Source organism: Cryptomeria japonica, chromosome 6 (assembly GCF_030272615.1).
Source record: "Cryptomeria japonica chromosome 6, Sugi_1.0, whole genome shotgun sequence".
NCBI classification, from domain to species: domain Eukaryota; kingdom Viridiplantae; phylum Streptophyta; class Pinopsida; order Cupressales; family Cupressaceae; genus Cryptomeria; species Cryptomeria japonica.
Genome location: NC_081410.1, coordinates 453,576,880 through 453,595,176, shown reverse-complemented (window position 1 = coordinate 453,595,176; position 18,297 = coordinate 453,576,880). Strand labels below are relative to the sequence as shown.

Genomic DNA, 18,297 nt, shown 5'->3' with positions numbered 1-18,297 from the left:
AACTGTGCTGAGCTAATCTTGATTTTTCTTTATCCTCACTTGCAGTAGTTAGATCTTCTCTCAGAATTATTATTTTTCTCTCAAGCTCATGTTCATTACTCTGGGATTGTACTAAATCAGTTCTCAACATATCATTCTCATGAACCAACCTACCACATTCTTCAAATTTGTTCTTCAGGGATACATCAAGATTTTCTTCCTTTTTCTTTCGGTCCTCAATCTCCTTAGACATTCTCAAAGTTATAGCTTGCATTTCATTTCTCATAACCATGTTCTCTTGACTCAATTTATGTCATTGTTCCTTAAGTGCATCTATCTCTTCATCATCCTGACTTTGCAAAAGTTCCTTCCTCCTAGCTTGAACAGATGATAACCTCTCTTCTAGGACAAGAATGAATTCCTTAGGAGAATTCAATTCATCTTGTAGCTTTAAGTTCTTCAACCTTTCAGCATCATAACCTTCAAGTGCCATCTCAAGTTGTTTCTCCAAACCCATATCCATGGATTCCGGATTCAAGATCTTCTTCAAGCTATTAAACTTCCTTCGAGGCACAAGGCTCTGATACCAATTGTTGGAATCCAATAACACTAAGAGGGGGGGTGAATCAGTGTTATACCAGATGAATTAATTTTAGCCTTATTAAAACATGCATATACCAACCAGTATACCGGTACATATACAATTGAAAGAAGTAAAGCAACCAATAAGCCAATCACATGAATGAGAATCATAACACACAGAATTATACGTGGAAAACCTCAAAGAGGAAAAACCACGGTGGGATTTGTGACCCACAATATCAATCCACTGGCCATATGAAGAGATACTACAAAATATAAGGGGCCTCCACTTGCAGGAAGGCTTACAGCCTAGAGCACACTGTTCAATCACAAATGGAGCCTCACTAACTACATATAAATGTAGACTACAATCTGGAGAAGTGTTGAACTGCTAAAATAGCATCTTCTATGTCAAAATACAATTCCGATTTAAGCTCTGTCTGGTCCGGTTTGAAACTCTAAACCCTTTATCGGAATAACCCTTACATAAATATCATCGCATACATAATCTCTCTGATATATTTCGCATTATATCACATCACATATCCATCACCATATCTTATATCAAAATGATCTAATCCAACTGACCTATATATCCTATACAACTTATCATGCCTTACTTTGGCTTACAAAGATAATTACAATATCAAATTACATGCCGCCTAGATAACATAAATGCATGAATATCAAAAACAATTGTCGATGTCGGATCCAAGAGATGCCAACCTCCAATACCGATAACCATATTCTAAACCATGTCGGCCTACATTGTCGGTAACCAAAGAAATCTTTCTGTCATGCCGATGTCGGTGCTGGTGTAGTGTATGTAAAGTGCCTGCCCGTACACAACTGAATCAAAACATGAAGCCGGAACAAAATACCATGTTGCCATCAATGACAACAAAGTGAAACCAACCAATTGAATGTCAATTGCCAACACTAAAAACATGCAAAGTCATAATAGCACTAATAATCATTAATTTTCAAATGTTAAATTTTAATGGTTATGATAAATAGTCAAATTATACTTTCATTTTTTGGGTATCCTATACTTTTGCTTTTGCAATCCATACAACGTAAAATAAGAAAAACAAAAGCGAAATTCATGATTGATGGAGGTTGAAGAACTAAGTTTCTAATTTGTATGCGTCATCTACTTCTACACACACACATCATGTAATCTGAAGTTTAAAAAATTAAAAAGAAATCCTTCTATCTCAAACCTTTTGCATCAAATTTATGCACTAAATTTAAAATATTAAAACATAAATTTCATATATTGGTGTCACTATGAATTCTCATAGCATGAGTAATGATGAGGCAAATGAGAGTCCAAACATTGCAATTGAATATAAATATCAAAGTCTAGATGTTATTTGAGGACTAAAAAACCAAAACCTATTAAGAGTGTTCCTTTTGATCATCCTTCCAAGTTGTTGGAAGAAAATTTACGATTATATACAATAAGAAGGCTCCTTTAAAACAATTTCCTCTAAAATACAATCAAATAAATCTAACACTTCAAGGGGAGACTAAGCTATAGATATAATGATTTTGTGGCTTTGAATTATAAGACAACGTTACTAGAGTTAATGCAACTCTTTCACATCCCACAAAACAATGTTGGCTTGTGTCATAAGTTGTCACTTAAACAAAGAGAAGGGATATAAAGATTATTTGATAGTGGTGAAGAGCATCTCACATCACATGTTACTATGCTACTGAATGTTGCTAGCACTTCATCTAATTGGCATAATGCCCTTCATCTGATTGGCTGCAACATGCTTACATACAAGGAAGTCCAACATGATGAGATATAGAGCCAAAGGAGCCTACACAAAACAATGATGATGCAATGCAAACATCATATGGAGGCAAATGCACAGCAAGAGTATCAACCTCACCTACTTCACAAGCACCGCACACTGATAACTCAATGATGAAAGAATAGTACCAAACCGGTACTGAGAGGGGGGGATGAATCAGTACAGGGAAAAACACACTCTTAAACCGGTTTGTCAACAGACATTGTGCATTGACAGACAAACAGTAACATCGGTCCTAAAACAGAGTACAACCGCCAAAAACCCAGAATAACTGAGACAAGCATAAACTGGTTGATACCTATCTTCTCATATACTCTAACACTTCATTTCCATTTCACCCTAATACATGAACAAATAATCTACCATCAAAAATATACATATGAGCAACTAGATCAACAAGATTTACCGCTTGACAGAAAACAACAAAGCATCACATGAGGAAGACATCACACATAACACACATTTTTCACGTGAAAACCCTAATGGGAAAAACCACGGTGGGGATGAATACCCACAAGCTTGTTTTTGAACTCTTTAGAAGTCCGCTCTATTAGGAGCCTTGTTCGGTTAAAGACTGATACAATAGGTTATGTTAGGAACCGATCCTGTTAGGGATCACCCGGTTAAGGGATCAAGAATACCCGGTTAAGGATTAAACCCTGTTAAAGGTTACCTTGTTAGAGGATTTCAAGAACTCAATTGTTTTGAGTCACCCTGTTAAAGGATTTACAGCAAGTCGATTAAAGCTATCCTATTAAGGGATTTTCCAACTGTTGAGGTGGTTAGAGATCAACAGGTATTACAGTGATCTGGTAACAGCACTCAATGCCAATGCAGATCCGCTTAAGCTCCTCTTCACCTTCTGCACTTACACTCTGCAGGTATCACTTCTCTCCTTTGGTCTGGCAAGAATCACGTATCCCTTCTCTTGGATACACACACACAACTTTTGCCAACAACCTCAGAAAGAATCACAACATCGACCTTATAGGAAAACAGATAGGTCGGTAGCATAAACCCTAAACCCTAAAACCTGTTAGGTTAAGGAATTCAAACAGTTCAATCCTGGTCGTTGAGCACACTGCATTAAATGCAACAGTCTTGATCCAATCTCCATCGTCCACCGATTTCATAGCGGCTGATAACCCATCACACGTTATCACCGTTTATAGACTTCGCACATTCCCGAGGTAGATAGGAACAATCTCCTTCATGCAAGATCCTTCACACACACAAGGCTTACGTGGCAACACGATCTGTTCTTTGTTACCATGCTAACTCATCACACAGTCACCGGTTGAGCCACACAGGCTTGAAGCACTTCAACTGGAAACCCTAAAGTTGAGACTACCAACCGGTAGTCATACAACGCTTCCATGTGTCGATTCCCATAACCATATGTCGGTTCACCTTGAACAAACACACCGCTTCACTTTGGCACAAATGTCAGTTCACAGTGTTATACCGGTTCTCACATATGTCGGTTCTCACCTCTTCAATATATTGACATCAATGACAACATACAATGTCATTATGACCTCATACCAATTCACATAATGCCAACACACACAACACATAAGAGATCAAAGGGCCCATACCACCAGCCCACTTAAGTTCAATCCACTCAAGATATTTTCATATGGAGTAAATAATTTTCTAAAGATTTGCATTACTTGGGTATGTTAATTTTCTATGTAATTATTATCTGCAATGTGTTGGGATTAAGGTCTCTCAACCTTTGCAAATAACATTGGTTATTAGATTGCGACCCCCTTAAACAATTTGGTGATGGCTCCACCTGCTCCTACTAACGGCTCTCCTGTCCATTCGCATTTGTACACCGTTGCTAACAAGGTTGTCATTGGTAGTGCCTTTGCTCCTACGTTGAAAGGTTTGGGCCCCCCTCTCCCTCCTATGGTTGTCGTTGTTGAAGGTGTTGTTGTTGCTACTGTTTTAGTGGGTGGGGTTCCCCCTGTGGGTGCCCTACATGTTGGTGTTGTGGATGCTCAAGTTGGTGATGCTTTTCTTGCCTCTACTATTGATGGTGACCTTATAGTGGGTGTTATGGCTCCTCCAAAACCTTATTTTTTAGTTGGTAGTTGCAGCTTTGCTTGTGTGGCCAAATCTGTTGCTCATCCCCCCAAGGGGATTCGTCCTCTTCCTTGTGCCAAGACCTCCCCTATGGTGGTTTGTGGACAATGTTGTTTTTGCCAACATTGTGCATTGGTGTGCAGATTTGCTAGGTTTTGGTCTTCTCTCCCGGACCTCCATCGTTGGGTGAGTGATTCTTAGAAGCCTTTGGTTGCTCACAACATTGAGCTTTTTCCTTGTGCTAAAGGCTTTTTCATTGCTTCCTTTGCTTCCTCTCTTGATCGTGACTTGGTGTTGGGCAAGTTGTGGGCTTGGGGAGTTCACTCTATTTGTCAAGCCCTGGACAACTTCTTTTAACCCTTACTAAACCACTTAATGTGCGTCTAGTATGGGTTCACCTTCTTAATCTCCCCCTTCATTTTTGGGAGCATTCTTGCTACAAGGCCATTGGTAACTCTATTGACTATTTCTTGAAGGTCGATGATGCCACATCTTACATGGGTCATTCTACATTTGCTCGCCTTTTGATTGATATTGACATCTTTTCAACTCTCCTGAGGGATGTGGTTCTTATGGTCAAGGATAGGCCGTGGACTCAATCGTTGGATTATGAGGGCCTCCCCTTTTGTTATCAAAAATGCTTCTCAACGGGTCACTTAGCTTTGGATTGTTCTCTCTCATCACAGATCATGCTACTATTGATCACTTGACAGTCAATACTTCTAATTCTAATTTGTTGACTCCTCTCAGGAGGACGATGTCTACTCCCAGGATGAGATGGTGCCTCTTACTGTTGTTGATGTCTTTGTTGACCCTCTCGTTACTATTGTTGTGGCCTCCTCTGTCCCTAAGGCTCCCACTCTGATTGAACCTGCTTTGTAGTTCTGATCTACTCCTGGTGCTTTTGCTCCTGATGTTGTTCTACAACAACAGTTTGTTGTTGTTCTGCAATAGCCTGCTACTATTGCTAATAGAAACTCTACGAGGTTTTCCCTGTTGGATTCTTCTTTTGATGGTCCTAATGACAGTATTACCTAAACTATTGTTTGTCGCAGGTGAAAAGGGAAGTCTTCCCCTCTGCCCCAAATCCCTCATTGTCAGGTTTTGGGTGTTTCTCCTCATTCTTAAGTTGAGTTTTGGGTTGTTGCAAGTTGGACAGGTTTTTCAGAGTGCCTTGTTGTTTGGCATAGCTGACCTTGTTTGTTTTGGGTTTGCACAATTGTTTTGTTGTCTCTTGTTGTTGCCTACCCTTGTTTTGTTGCTTTTTTAATGAGAAACATTGGTTATTGCATTTATTTGGTTTATTTATTTATTATTTAAATTAATTAAGTGCTTACAAATATCAAATCACCAAGTGGGACCCGTCAATTTGGTGTCATCTTACTTGGCAATGATTGTGACCCACATATGTGGCACATGTGAATGAGGCATCCCACTTTGATGATCATGTAATAATAATATGTAAGTGTTGGGTTATGACATATTTATGATGACATCTATGACATATTCTCTGACACACTTACTATGACAACCTATGGCAGATTCTCTGTTAACTTATGATAGATTTATGACAATTTGCTATTCCTAAAGGAGGGTGCCCATGCATGCAAGGTTGTTGCATGCATGAGAGCGCTTGCATGTTAAGGGAATCAATTGCATGTCAAGTAGGCACCCAAGTTGGAGATTCTTATGACAATTTATGATGATGCTTCACATGCGAACAGGTTGCACACATGCAAGTATCGTGCATGTCTTGGGATATCTTACAATTGCTAAATGCCTACCACATGGATTTAGGCTTCCGTCTTGGGCTCATTCCTCAATGCAATGTAATACATTAGAATGGTTGTCATTGTTCATTGTTTATACATTATGTTTTCCACAATTTAAGGTTACGGAATTGATCCAATTTTGTGGATCGATGTTGAAGACTCATGTTGAATAAGTTGTCTTGGCATTGTATTGCACTCATTCGGATTTATTGTAATACAAAGTATTGTGCTTTTGGAGTGTGGGGTTTTTCACCTGAAAGGGTTTTCCCCACTTAAATCTATGTTATTGTAGTAATCTTTATACATGTTTAATCTCTCTTTTCAAATGTGGTTTTTTCAGTGTAACTCTAAAGATTTGTAAGAAAAAATTGCAACATCTCACCCACCAGATTAGTATTTGGAAGCGTTTTCCACACCAGTGCTTCCATTCACAAGGAGAACCTGCCAGAGAAATTGAGTCATTAATACATTGTAGAGAAGACAAATTTTGGGTTCTAATGATTAGAAACCATAGAAATCAAAAGATAAGTAGACCCCAAAGATGTAGATGATATCTTATTGTAGTGTAATATTGTACTATTCTATTTTCCATGCATATAAGAATAAATTAATCTTTTTGTGAATCACATAAATCAATCAAGCATCTTCTGGAATGTTCTCTTAAGACTCAGACTTGTGTAAATAGAACGCCTGATGTAAACCTGCAAGAATAATTTCTCCCAACCCAAAAAAAGCAATTTCCATAACCAAAAAAAATCGAGACTTCTTATTATTGAAGAAACATAATAGGATTATAGAGGGTGGAATTATTCATCCGTTAGTCAGGTTTTTTATGAGCAAAATGTGCTTGACAATTGACACTACAAATTACAAAACCCGATGTAACTGTGCAAAAATAAATCATAACCGAAGGATGTCGAGACTTTTCATAACCAGAAAGAAACCAGACCTCTCAACCAAAAAAATAACCAGACTTCTCATGACATAAGTCAGTAAGGAAGCATGATAGGATTAAATAGAGAAGAATTCTTTTGTTGCAGTCAATTCCTTGTATGAGGAAAACATGCTTGACAGCTGAGACTCCCGAAATCTTTACAAAATGCAACAGTAACAGAAGTCTAGATGGAAAACAAGATAAATATTGCTGAGGTTCAAAGAATTAGAAAACTTAGTAACAGAAAAGTTTTCTCCACAAAAGAAACTTGAAAAAGAGGTTAAAAAACTACACCAGACATGGATCCTCTATCACAGATGCATTTGTGAATTTCTATTACAGAATATAAATGTATTGTCACGGGAATCATATTCTATCACAAAAAGCAAAATGGAAGTAAATGCTTAATATCCTTGCCAAGATTAACTAACAAGTCAACCCTCCTTTTACAACAAAAATTTAGTAACTCATATGAAAATACGCAATTGCTTAGCAACTCCTATGGGAAATAGCCGAAAGCGTAGTACCTCTATAGTATATATATTTTTTAGTTTTGTTGTACATAATACATCGGATAATTCAGATACAAGAGGCATTGTTTGTTTTTCTCTCTGAGGTTGTTTGTGCCTCTGTTCATTTTATGTGTATTGACTGACCTTAGTCCATTTTTTTCTCTCATTAGTCTTTGTGAATTATACAAACCAGTCTTCAACTTAATTTTAAGATCCATTAAGCTACAATTTTCTTCTGGTATCAGTGCTTGTAATATTGGTGAAAGTTATGTCAGTGTCTCTGCTTCTGTTAGGTTCCATTTAAGTGTGGATCGAAGGTTTCTTGTAATATTGGTGAGCTCCATTGCAGATTAAAAAGATGTGTGACATCTAATTTGGGAAGAATGAAGTTCACCTTTTACAGACACAATAAAGCCTTAAAGACATGCATGCATGAAGATTTCCAAAGGGGTGTTGTTGACTTTGTCTAGAATTAACACATCCTATCTGTCAAACAAGCAAACTTATGGCCCCAGCTTTTGGAATTGTCATTACTAGTGGTTTTGGTGCTAATAAATGCTTTCATTATTTATTTTTCGAGTACATATGAGGTGACTGAAAAGGTCATCTATGACAGAAATAGAGATTACAAATTGTGATGCTATTATCGAGGATTCAAGGGTTCATCTTAATGGAGGAAGATGACAAATTTGGTGGGTTTTTTTCTCAATCTCCAAGCAAGAACCAAATCTCATTAGTATAAGGGGAAAGTTAGATATGAAAAATCTGTGAGGGTGTGAGTGGCATAAATAAGCAAGTCGTTTCTAGTAGGGTTTGTTATTTATGAATCCTATGATGTAAGGATTAGAATAATCTCAACAACCAAGTTGAATCAGATGAGGTATTCATCCAACTATTATTGATTTCTCAGATCAACTAGAAGTTGTTTACAAAGAACCCTCAAGTCCTAGAAGTATTTTCAGTGGTTGCAAGATTTGCACATGTTTTAGTGTTTGTTATAACATTTGTGAATTATCTTAAACTGTGTTTATAACTTTATATAATAGTTAAGTTCCTTTTTTTCTTTTGTGTAGCGTCAGGGGTCAGATTTACCTCGGCAGAAACCCATTCTATTCCACTTTGTGAAAAGAAACAATTTTGTTTAATGTAACTCACAAAATCAAGGGAAATAACAACCCACAAAATCTCAACTATAAATATATTCGAGGAGCTTCACAAAAGAAATAAAATAATATCACATTTCAAGACTTCCCCACATATCAAATTAGAAGAGTGGAGATTGTGTTGCATTTGCACTTCAGATAATAATTACCTGAACTGCTGATACAATGACCAATATGCTTTACTTTACTAGCATAGAGGATACGGGTACAAACAAATTTCAAACCAAATTCTCATCATGGCCTTCTTCCAAGTATCCCAAACCTCCTTGCTACTCCAAATATCAATGCTTTACTCACAACTCCCCTATCAAGTCCGCATGCAAGAGCCACTGCCCCACCAACAATAACCCATCTCCAAGCAATCCCTTGCCTGTTTTTCTCAGAAGATTTAACCTGCTCCTCTGCATCTTCTGAGGAAATTTCCAAGGTTTTCAAGTTACTTGGATGCACCTTTGTATTAATTTGGGCCATGAATGCACTTCTTGATAATGGAGCATCTGACTTGCGAACCATCTGATAGGCACATACTCCAGGTTCTATCTTCTTGACAGCTCCCCACATGCCCTGACGAACTCCAATCTTTGCAACCTCCCTTGGGATTCCCATATCTTCATTATGAAATAATGTGACCTCACAGGCAGTGAATTGTCCATCGCCTTTTCTTGATTCCACTATTGTTTGCATACAATAAGAAGCAGCAACAAGTAAGATATGATGTCTAGGAACCTAAAAAGCATTTATAACCACTAGACATGAGAATATGTGAAAGAAAATGGATAAAGAGTCCCAGAAACCTGCTCGTATTCGCCAACTAGAATGGTATAAATCAACACGTCTTGGCTTGTTGTGCCTGGGAACTGATGGGTATGGAACTCCCTGAAAATGTACCCCAAAATGCACGCATCAGTTTGAAAGATGGCTTGACAAGGCAAGTATTTGGAGCATGAAAGAGACTAGTACTAATAAGACAAGTAGAATTGGGTTAGAATAATGCAAAGAACAAAGAGTTAATCAAACCCAAAACTGTACATATTAAATTCGTCCAGTTTCTATTGAATCTAATTTTATAGGACCAATATATAGAGTCATAAATTGCCCCACATCATAACATGCAAATAACTGAGCAGCTTAATGCTCCATGTATTGTTGTGAACTCACAAAATTTAAAAATTATACACAGACAACTCATAAATTGAATTATTAACTATATCTAGGATTTGGTTTCATTGATCAGCAGTTAATGTGGAGTAGAATTAAAACTGGGTAGCCATTGTTTGATTTGATATCATGGAAATTTTGCAATAATGAGGTTTCATTAAGTCAAGTTATATATATTTATATATGCAGTTACCCTAGAAATGTATCAGCCTATAAAAGCTTGTCAAAATCTATAGAATTTTGCAGATTTTAGCATATAATTCAATGATAATTTATTACCTTCTCATTTTTATAGATCTGTTGGCTACTTTAAGTGTTTCCTACTAGCAATTCTTTCCTATGGCATCCTCTATGGAAACTCGTTGTGTTTTGTACTCAATTACATTATTGTATAAGGATAACTGTCTTCCATTATCATCTCCTCCTCTGAGTTTTTTTTATTTTCCTCCTGATCATGATTCCTAGTCACTTAATATTGGTCATCCACTTCTTTTATTTTTCACATTTAAGTTACTAAATCAGCAGAAAAACAGTGTGTTGCTAGGTACAATTCATCCTGGAATTGGGTTCAGGATCAAATCAACTGTGGAATCAAGCAGGCTTAGAGTTTTTTGGGTCAGAATAATGCGGAATCGTTGACACACATACCCAAGCAATTCCAGGTCAAACATGGTGTTTCCAAGACATTTCCACCACAATTTAGCAGCACACAGAGTTTACACATTTTTTGGACTTTTTCACCATCTGAAACCAAAGTTGCATGTACACGGATACAGATACAAATACGGATATGGCATCGGATACAGATAGGGCCATTTTTAAAGACCACCAATACGGATATGGCTGGATACAAGATTCATAAAAAAAACACACATATTTAACACACATATATAGACACATAATTGCTACATAGATAAATATAAGTTGATTTAACAATTTTCAACATGCAAAAATAGTAGAGTTGCATTGGAAAATAACCCAAAAAAATAGGTTGCTGAAATAGAAAAACATTTCATTTGTCTTTCTCATTTGGTGTAGGTTTTGTTTATACCAAAAAAATTTAAAAGAAGCGTACGAATGAAGTTTTTTTAAATTAAATTTAGGAAGGTTTACATCAAATTTTTAAAAAAATCAAATCACATAGTATCCGACATGGTTGGAAAATCAATGTTTTTTGGACACACATGGGTACAGTATCCGACGTGTATCCAGGCCATATCAGATGCATATCCGTTTCGGACACAAGGATACGTGCACCAAGGGAGGGACAAAGGAGTATCCAGCTACTCTGTCTGAAACCCTAAATAATTGTCATTTCGTGTGCTGGACAACTCACAGGAACAGCAAAGGAACTAGAGGTTGCTCGGCTCAACAACTACGTAGAAAAAAATACCCTCTCCTGCTCAATTTACATGGAAATAAAACCACCCTCTTGCTGCTCAAACCAGACTCAGCGAATTATTCATGAAGCTTGAACCATAAATATGCAATTTGATTCATCACTTAGAGCTAACCATTGCTCATGATTTACATAAAACTTTAAGTCATAAATCAAACTTTAAGGATTAAATCAATTCAAGCTTATGTTTTTTTATTTCAAATCAACTGTTATAAGAGGTATTTATGCTTTACGGTTTAACTGTAAATAAACAAAAATCAAACTGTTTTCAATTTCAGGTTTAAACTATTTTTAAATGAGTGTTTTCTTAAAATAGAATGGGGAAAGAATTTTGTTAAAATATTAAACTACAAAACAGTGTGATATATACTAAATATTATATATTCGTGTTTTTATATTTTTAAAATATTTATGTTAATGATTTTTATATGATACTTATTACTAAATATATGGTTTTTGTATGGACATACAAAAAGCATGATCCTTATATGCCCATGGGATTTGTATTGGGCATCCTCCCATGTTCAGCAGATTTTGCAGGTAGGTAGCAAATTTGTTCAAAGTGATCTGTGCTGTATCCCTCATTTCCTTGCCTTTGACTGCTCCCATCAAGACAAACCCCTGCTCCATGATCTGGCCAACTAATGTTTTGACATCTGCTATAGCAGACAAGTGAAAGGCTGAGTTAGACGAATACTGCTTAAGTCCACCCTCATGATCTAGCTGTTGGAAGGAAGATAGCTCAACCGTTTATGATCATTTCAAGTTGCTGTGTTTGCAACTCCAGGATATTTTCTGTATCTCCAGACATTAATTTGATCTTAGTTAAACCACCAGAGCTGTAATGCAATCTCCCAGTTCTGCCACAACATTCATTCTCCATCATTCTATGAAGTCCAAAGAAAGTAGATTTTATGAATATTATATCTCATCCAAAGCTTTGTAAAGGTTAACCTTCCTGTGGTTGCCTCGAGCCTAAGAGAGACTACCAGAAGCTGCAAACATATGAATTGTTACTGCCAACAAATGTCACCATTGATTTTGTGAAATCAAAGAAGCTATTCCTTTATATGCTCCTTTGCATATTGATGCTCAATCTTAGCAATGGCAATTTTTCCTAGAGTTGCATGAGGTATGAGACAGTAAATTTGAATACTCTTTGATCCAATTCCCTATTTGATGTGATTCAGCTTTATGATAACTGTTGGTGCTCAAAGTTGTAGGTTCCCAAACCCCTAAAACCAGGCCATTATTTAAGTACCAGGGGTGTAAACTCAAGGCAGAAGACCTCTATCCTATGATCAAACAGGGCAACAATGGACCAATTGTTGAGAGTAGATAATCTCTCCTTCACTTCAGACTCAACTAGACCCAAGGGGAGCTTCCCTAGAGGTGTCCTTGAGAGGATTAGTCACAATACAAGATGAATAAATTGAAAGTGTTGCAGTAGTACCTAGTGTATGCTTGGTCTTAAAGTTTTTTGACTGGAACAAAGACTGGTGTATTGCAAATGGGACCTCTTAAAAGTTTATAAGCACGTCATTGCATAATTACAAAATGTGGGTATACAAAACATGATTCCTTAGAATGATGGCTGCTATGGCTCACTACAAATATTTCCTGCTTGAATCAGAGAATCATGAAATGCATACACACTAATTTCCTAATCCTAATCTACCAGTGAATGATGTTTTCATTTAGAGTGCATGGTGAATCATTACTCCTAGAACTGGTGCCTAATACATTGGGTTATAAAATCACATCATACCATGAGAGACGACAACATATTGAAATCGCAAAGAAATATGAGTTGTGCAAATACATATACCACAAACAATAATATCATATAAATGAGCATTCTTAGTTATCCATCCCCAAACTACAGAAATCCATATCTAATAGAGAAATAACTATTACAAAGCATGTAACAAATTAGAATGTTGCAACATTCATCAAATGTCTATTACATTCATACAAATGCATGTGGCTAGAGAGAACCTAAGCATAGAATTTCACTGAAGACCAACAAATGGAGCCGTGGAGTCATTCAATTGTGTAAACCATTTACAATACAATGACCTCCTAGTGATTTACAAAAGATGTTGTAATGGTGACTAGATTAGTAGGAGTTGAAAGCCTAGAAGCTACTTGACACTTGCAGTTACGTGGAAAGAAGAAATGAACGACCTTTTGTTCTAATAAATGAACTGGTATTTATAATGCTTTGCTCAATTGTTTAGTCGCTTTCAAGAATACAATTAAAAAATGGACATGCTGTACCCAAGAAGTGCAATCCCGCAAAATCCACAAGATGGACAATTTGGATCAGGTGTAAGGACCATCAGCATTTAGAGCTCAACAATTCCATTGATGGCATTTGAATTTGCATTTGAATCTGCACCCATAGGGTTAAACAAAGGTTTCTCGGCAATAATATCAAATTTGGTAGTTGCAAGGTCCAATTTGGTATCAATGGTGTTATGGGAGGATCATGCGAGTGCAAAAAGCAATCTAAAAAAATGTGGAAATTCAAAACAGGAGATTATGTGAGATGAGGATGGAGATCCAACTTTCCCAAGATATGTAAGGTTTCAGGTCAAGATAGGAGGTTGAAACTGGACGGGCGAATAGAAGTTCTGAAGTTGAATCCCACAAAAGAGGTGAAATGAATGAAGGAAGTATCATGAAGAAATGCAAGGAAAAGATTTGAGATTGTACATCAAGGCAAGATGTCCAAGTGGAGAACAGGATCATGTGGAGGAAAAAGTTTGGATTCACTTTGGAAGTCTACAAAAGGGAAGAGATACAAGACCACAAGGAAGGGAAATCCAAATGTCTATCAAGAGTTTGAAAGAGCTGGAAAGGAGGAAAATGGAAAGAAAAAAAGGAGGCGACAAACCATGTGAGGATTCCATGTGGGCACGAGTGTTGGAACAAGATATTGGAACAAAGGTCCCGGTGCATGGACATGTAAAGGAATCCTGCAAATGGAAAGAAATGCAAGAAAAGATCGCAGAACCGGATGTCTAAATATCCAGAGGTGAGAATGAAGAAAGGAGGGAAAGGGAGAAAGAAAATATCTAGAAAAACCTCAAAAGTACACAAAAGAATAAAATGGAAGATTGCGGACAAACTTTGCAAAAGAGGACAATGGGAAGTGGATGTTAGAACAAGAAAAGGTCTGAATCCACTTTGAAAGTCAGCAAAGGTGAAGAAAATGGGGGTTGCAACCACTGGTAGCAAAAGTGGACAAGGGAACAAGATGAGAGACAAATATTTGGATCTCCATCCTGTTGTGACCATTTCACACATCGCCCCATTGCAAATGGGGACCCCCTCTTTTTGCTTGTTTTTTGCTCGCCTTTCGCTTCGTTTTTAGGGTTTTGTTAGTCAGTCAGTTGTCTGGATTTAGGGTCAAGCCTTAGGGTTTTAATTGCCATCTTTTTAGGCCAGAATCCAATCAATTTTGAGAGCTTTTTGAGCTTCCTTTTGTAGGATGCAAATTTTGAATGCAATGATTTCGCCAAAATGGTCTATTTTCAATTGGAATTTTGAGTGCAGAGCTTAAATTTGTCTAAGTGTTGATGATGAAGTGTGAATTTTGTCCAATTGAGTAATTTTGACCAAATTTTGACTTTTTTTGATTTTTGATCTCAAGCATTGGGAATGATTTGTTTTTGGCTCATGAAGTGATTAAATGTGCAAAATCATGATATTTTGACCTGTAGGAGCAAAATCGCTCCTGTCCCTCAGTGAAGGACCGGAGCTCGTTTTCAAATATCTTACTGTCCCTGCAGAGTCAAGATGAATTTCGAATTGCAAATGATGAAGAATGGCGTGATCTTTCCATTGAATATAAATTGAAGAATTTCACGAACACGGAAGTGCCTCCAGGAGTCAAAATCACTCCTGTCCCTCAGTGAAGGACCAGGGCGAAGTTCTTTGTAGCTCCCGTCCCTCTCCCAGGGACCAGAGCGAAATCCTTCATAGGGCATGTCCTGGACGAAGAGCAAGCAAGTTTTTGGTTTGAAGGAAGGAAATGATGTGATCTACCCGTTGAAGACAAATTGAAGATTATGAAACGTCAACAAGGGACCAAAACACCCCAGTTCGCTCCTGTCCCTCAGGCAGGGACCAGAGCGATTTTTGTCTTAAATGATTTTTTTGCCAAGTTTGAGAGAATCCCAAGGCATGGGTGAATGGAATGGAACATTACGAATCCATTGAAGATAGTTTTCAAAGATGATAAAGTGAAATGAAGCCCACAAGGCCAGGATCGCTCCTGTCCCTCTCCAAGGGACCAGGGCGATATAATGATTATACTATCGTTCCTCCAAATTCAAGACTTTCTAAGACGGAGAACAAGGTGGCAAGGACGTCTTAAGGCATCTCCATCAAGCACAAAGCATCAAGGGTCGTCAACATTGAACGAATTACATCAAGACCCCCAGTTCGCTCCTGTCCCTCAGGAAGGGACCAGAGCGATATTGAATATATTGGCCAATTCATGCAAAAATCACGTTAAGTCAAGACTTTACAAGGTCGTAAAAGGTTCAAAGCGTCCTTTGAAGGTCATATACCAAGGTGTTGAACGTTAAGATGCTACCAATTTGTACAAAAGGCCCATATCGCTCCTGTCCTTTGGACAAGGACTAAAGCGATTTTTATTAAAATACCCATGTTCTCTCAAAACCAAGACAAGGCAAGGATAGGCAACGTCAAAGATGCTATTTGGAAGGTGATGAACGAAGAACCAAGATCAAAAGTTTGCAAATTTGACCAAGGACACAAGGATCGCTCTTGTCCCTCTCCAAGGGACCAGAGCGATATCTATTATATTTGCTAAATCTCTCAAAAATCACGTGAGGTCAAGGTTTTTGCGGATCACACAAGGTCTAAGGCATCATAACAAGGTGATATGCAAAAGGGTTAAACGTTAAATGATCATCAAATTGAACAAAGAGACTATATCGCTCCTATCCCTCTCCAAGGGACCAGAGCGATTTGCATGGGATCCTTCATTTTCTTTCAAATGCATGTCAGGGCAAGTTCACGCAAGATCAAGGACGTCCTTTAAAAGGCAATGAACAAGGAACCAAGGTTGAAGGATGATGCATTTTAGCTAGAGCTTCAAGATCGCTCCTGTCCCTCTCTAAGGGACAAGGGCGATGATCCTTCTAGCGTCTAAATACCTTATGGAATTCAAGCAAAATGAAAGTGGAATGAGAGAATTGCATTGTTTGTCCTTCATAAAGATGATTGAGGCTCGAATTTACAAAGGTCAAGGAGAAATTGATGGATCGCTCCTGTCCCTCTCCAAGGGACCAGGGCGATATTTGCCAAAAATACCTATTATCCTTCGAAGATCATAACAAAACAAGTTGCAAAGGGTCTAAAACGCCATTTGGAAGGCAATGAACGAAGAGTTAGAATCAAAAACGATGAATTTCAAGCTAGAAGACAAGGATCGCTCCTGTCCCTCTCCAAGGGACCAGGGCGATATTACATTTAAAGACATTCCTTCGCACAAACAAGTCAATCAAACTCGAAGGACCTAGCTAAAATGTCGATTTGAACGTGGAAATGAAGACTTTGGACGTCAAAAATGCAAAGACCAAGACCAAATTGATGGATCGCTCCTGTCCCTCAGTCAGGGACCAGGGCGATGAGGTATGTATATTTCATTTTCAAGTTTTGGCGCCCAAAGCAAGTATTTTTGAATTTATTTTAAATGCTAAAATTCGATATGTTTTGAAAATTCAATTAAATGGCATTTAAATATTGCGCTTGGTGTTAATTAATTATTTTGCCTTATAAAAAATCGAAGTTTATTAAATAATAACGATGGCATTTAATAATTAATTATTAAATTAATAAAAAATCAAAAGGAGCGCTTGGTATTTTAGAGGTCGGCCTTTATTATTTATTTAAAAATCATTTAAATTGCCTTTTTTTTTACATAAGTCGGCCTAAGGTAATTATGGTGAAAAGCGCCTATAAAGGGGAGACGAAAATCGTCATTTTCACATCATCATTTATCATCTCTCACATGCGATCTTGAAGGAGAAAGTGCGAATTGTGTTTGAGGAGTGCGAACTTAGTTTTCACTTGGGCGAATTGACAAAGGAACGATCATTTAGAGGAGATCACGTCGAGGACATACCAAAGGAGTCGAATTTGTCAAATGCATTAGAGATCACGTCAAATACTTGAAGGGTGGCAAAGTTGATAAGAAGAACGTTGGTTTGAAGATCACATCGAAGCTATCTAACGTCAATTTTGCCTAGGCGAATTTTTCTTCATTTTGCATTCTAGAGTTAGCTCTCTTTTGAGGTATGGCGATATTTGCTTTATTGTTTTATTAGTTGATCGTCATTACCTAGATTTTGAAATTTTGAATTTTGAATTCCTAGCTCAATCGTTTTATTTTAGGAAATGATAACTCAAAGACTTATCATGAAGTTTCCTAAAATTTATTCTCTAATCTATGTTATTTATTGCAAAATCTAGCTTCTCATTATGAAATGTTGTGTAGGTATGGCAACCCCGAAGACGGGAGCATCCACCAGTTGTTCAGCTCTCATGAAAGAAGATCAGAAGACCAAAGAAGTGGAGACTAAGATTGTGTCGAAGTGGAGCAACATTGGAGATACTAATTTAGGCAACTTCAGCACGAAGAAGTTTCGAGATGTCCCTTACATTGGTAAGCCATCACCTGTCGCCTGGAGGATAATTGAAAGTGGCATCATTAAGGCGGTCGGCTTTCCTCCAGCTGTTCAGTACCATGAGTTGATGATCGAGTGTGCTCGTCACTATGATCCACAGTCCAGAACGATCGTGTCCAAAGAGGGAAACACTTTGGCATACCTTTCAGAGGAAGC

General features: G+C 37.6%; 1 protein-coding gene across 2 annotated transcripts in view; it reads right to left on the bottom strand.

Annotated features, from left to right (window-relative positions):
• Positions 1 to 6,636: 6,636 nt before the first annotated feature.
• LOC131051004 (uncharacterized) overlaps positions 6,637 to 18,297 on the bottom strand; it is an 87,583-nt gene continuing 75,922 nt past the window's right edge. The window contains exons 5-7 of one of the 2 annotated variants that reach the window (XR_009107064.2): positions 9,654 to 9,735; positions 9,009 to 9,530; positions 6,637 to 6,691 (exon numbers count right to left, since the gene is read on the bottom strand). Coding sequence is in view for 1 of the 2 variants with exons in the window: in XM_057985327.2 (XP_057841310.1) it covers positions 9,094 to 9,530; positions 9,654 to 9,735 (519 nt within the window). In the remaining variant the exon portion in view is untranslated. Of the gene's footprint in view, positions 6,692 to 8,877; positions 9,531 to 9,653; positions 9,736 to 18,297 lie in introns of those variants that run through there. The other variant, XM_057985327.2, reaches the window with a different exon arrangement.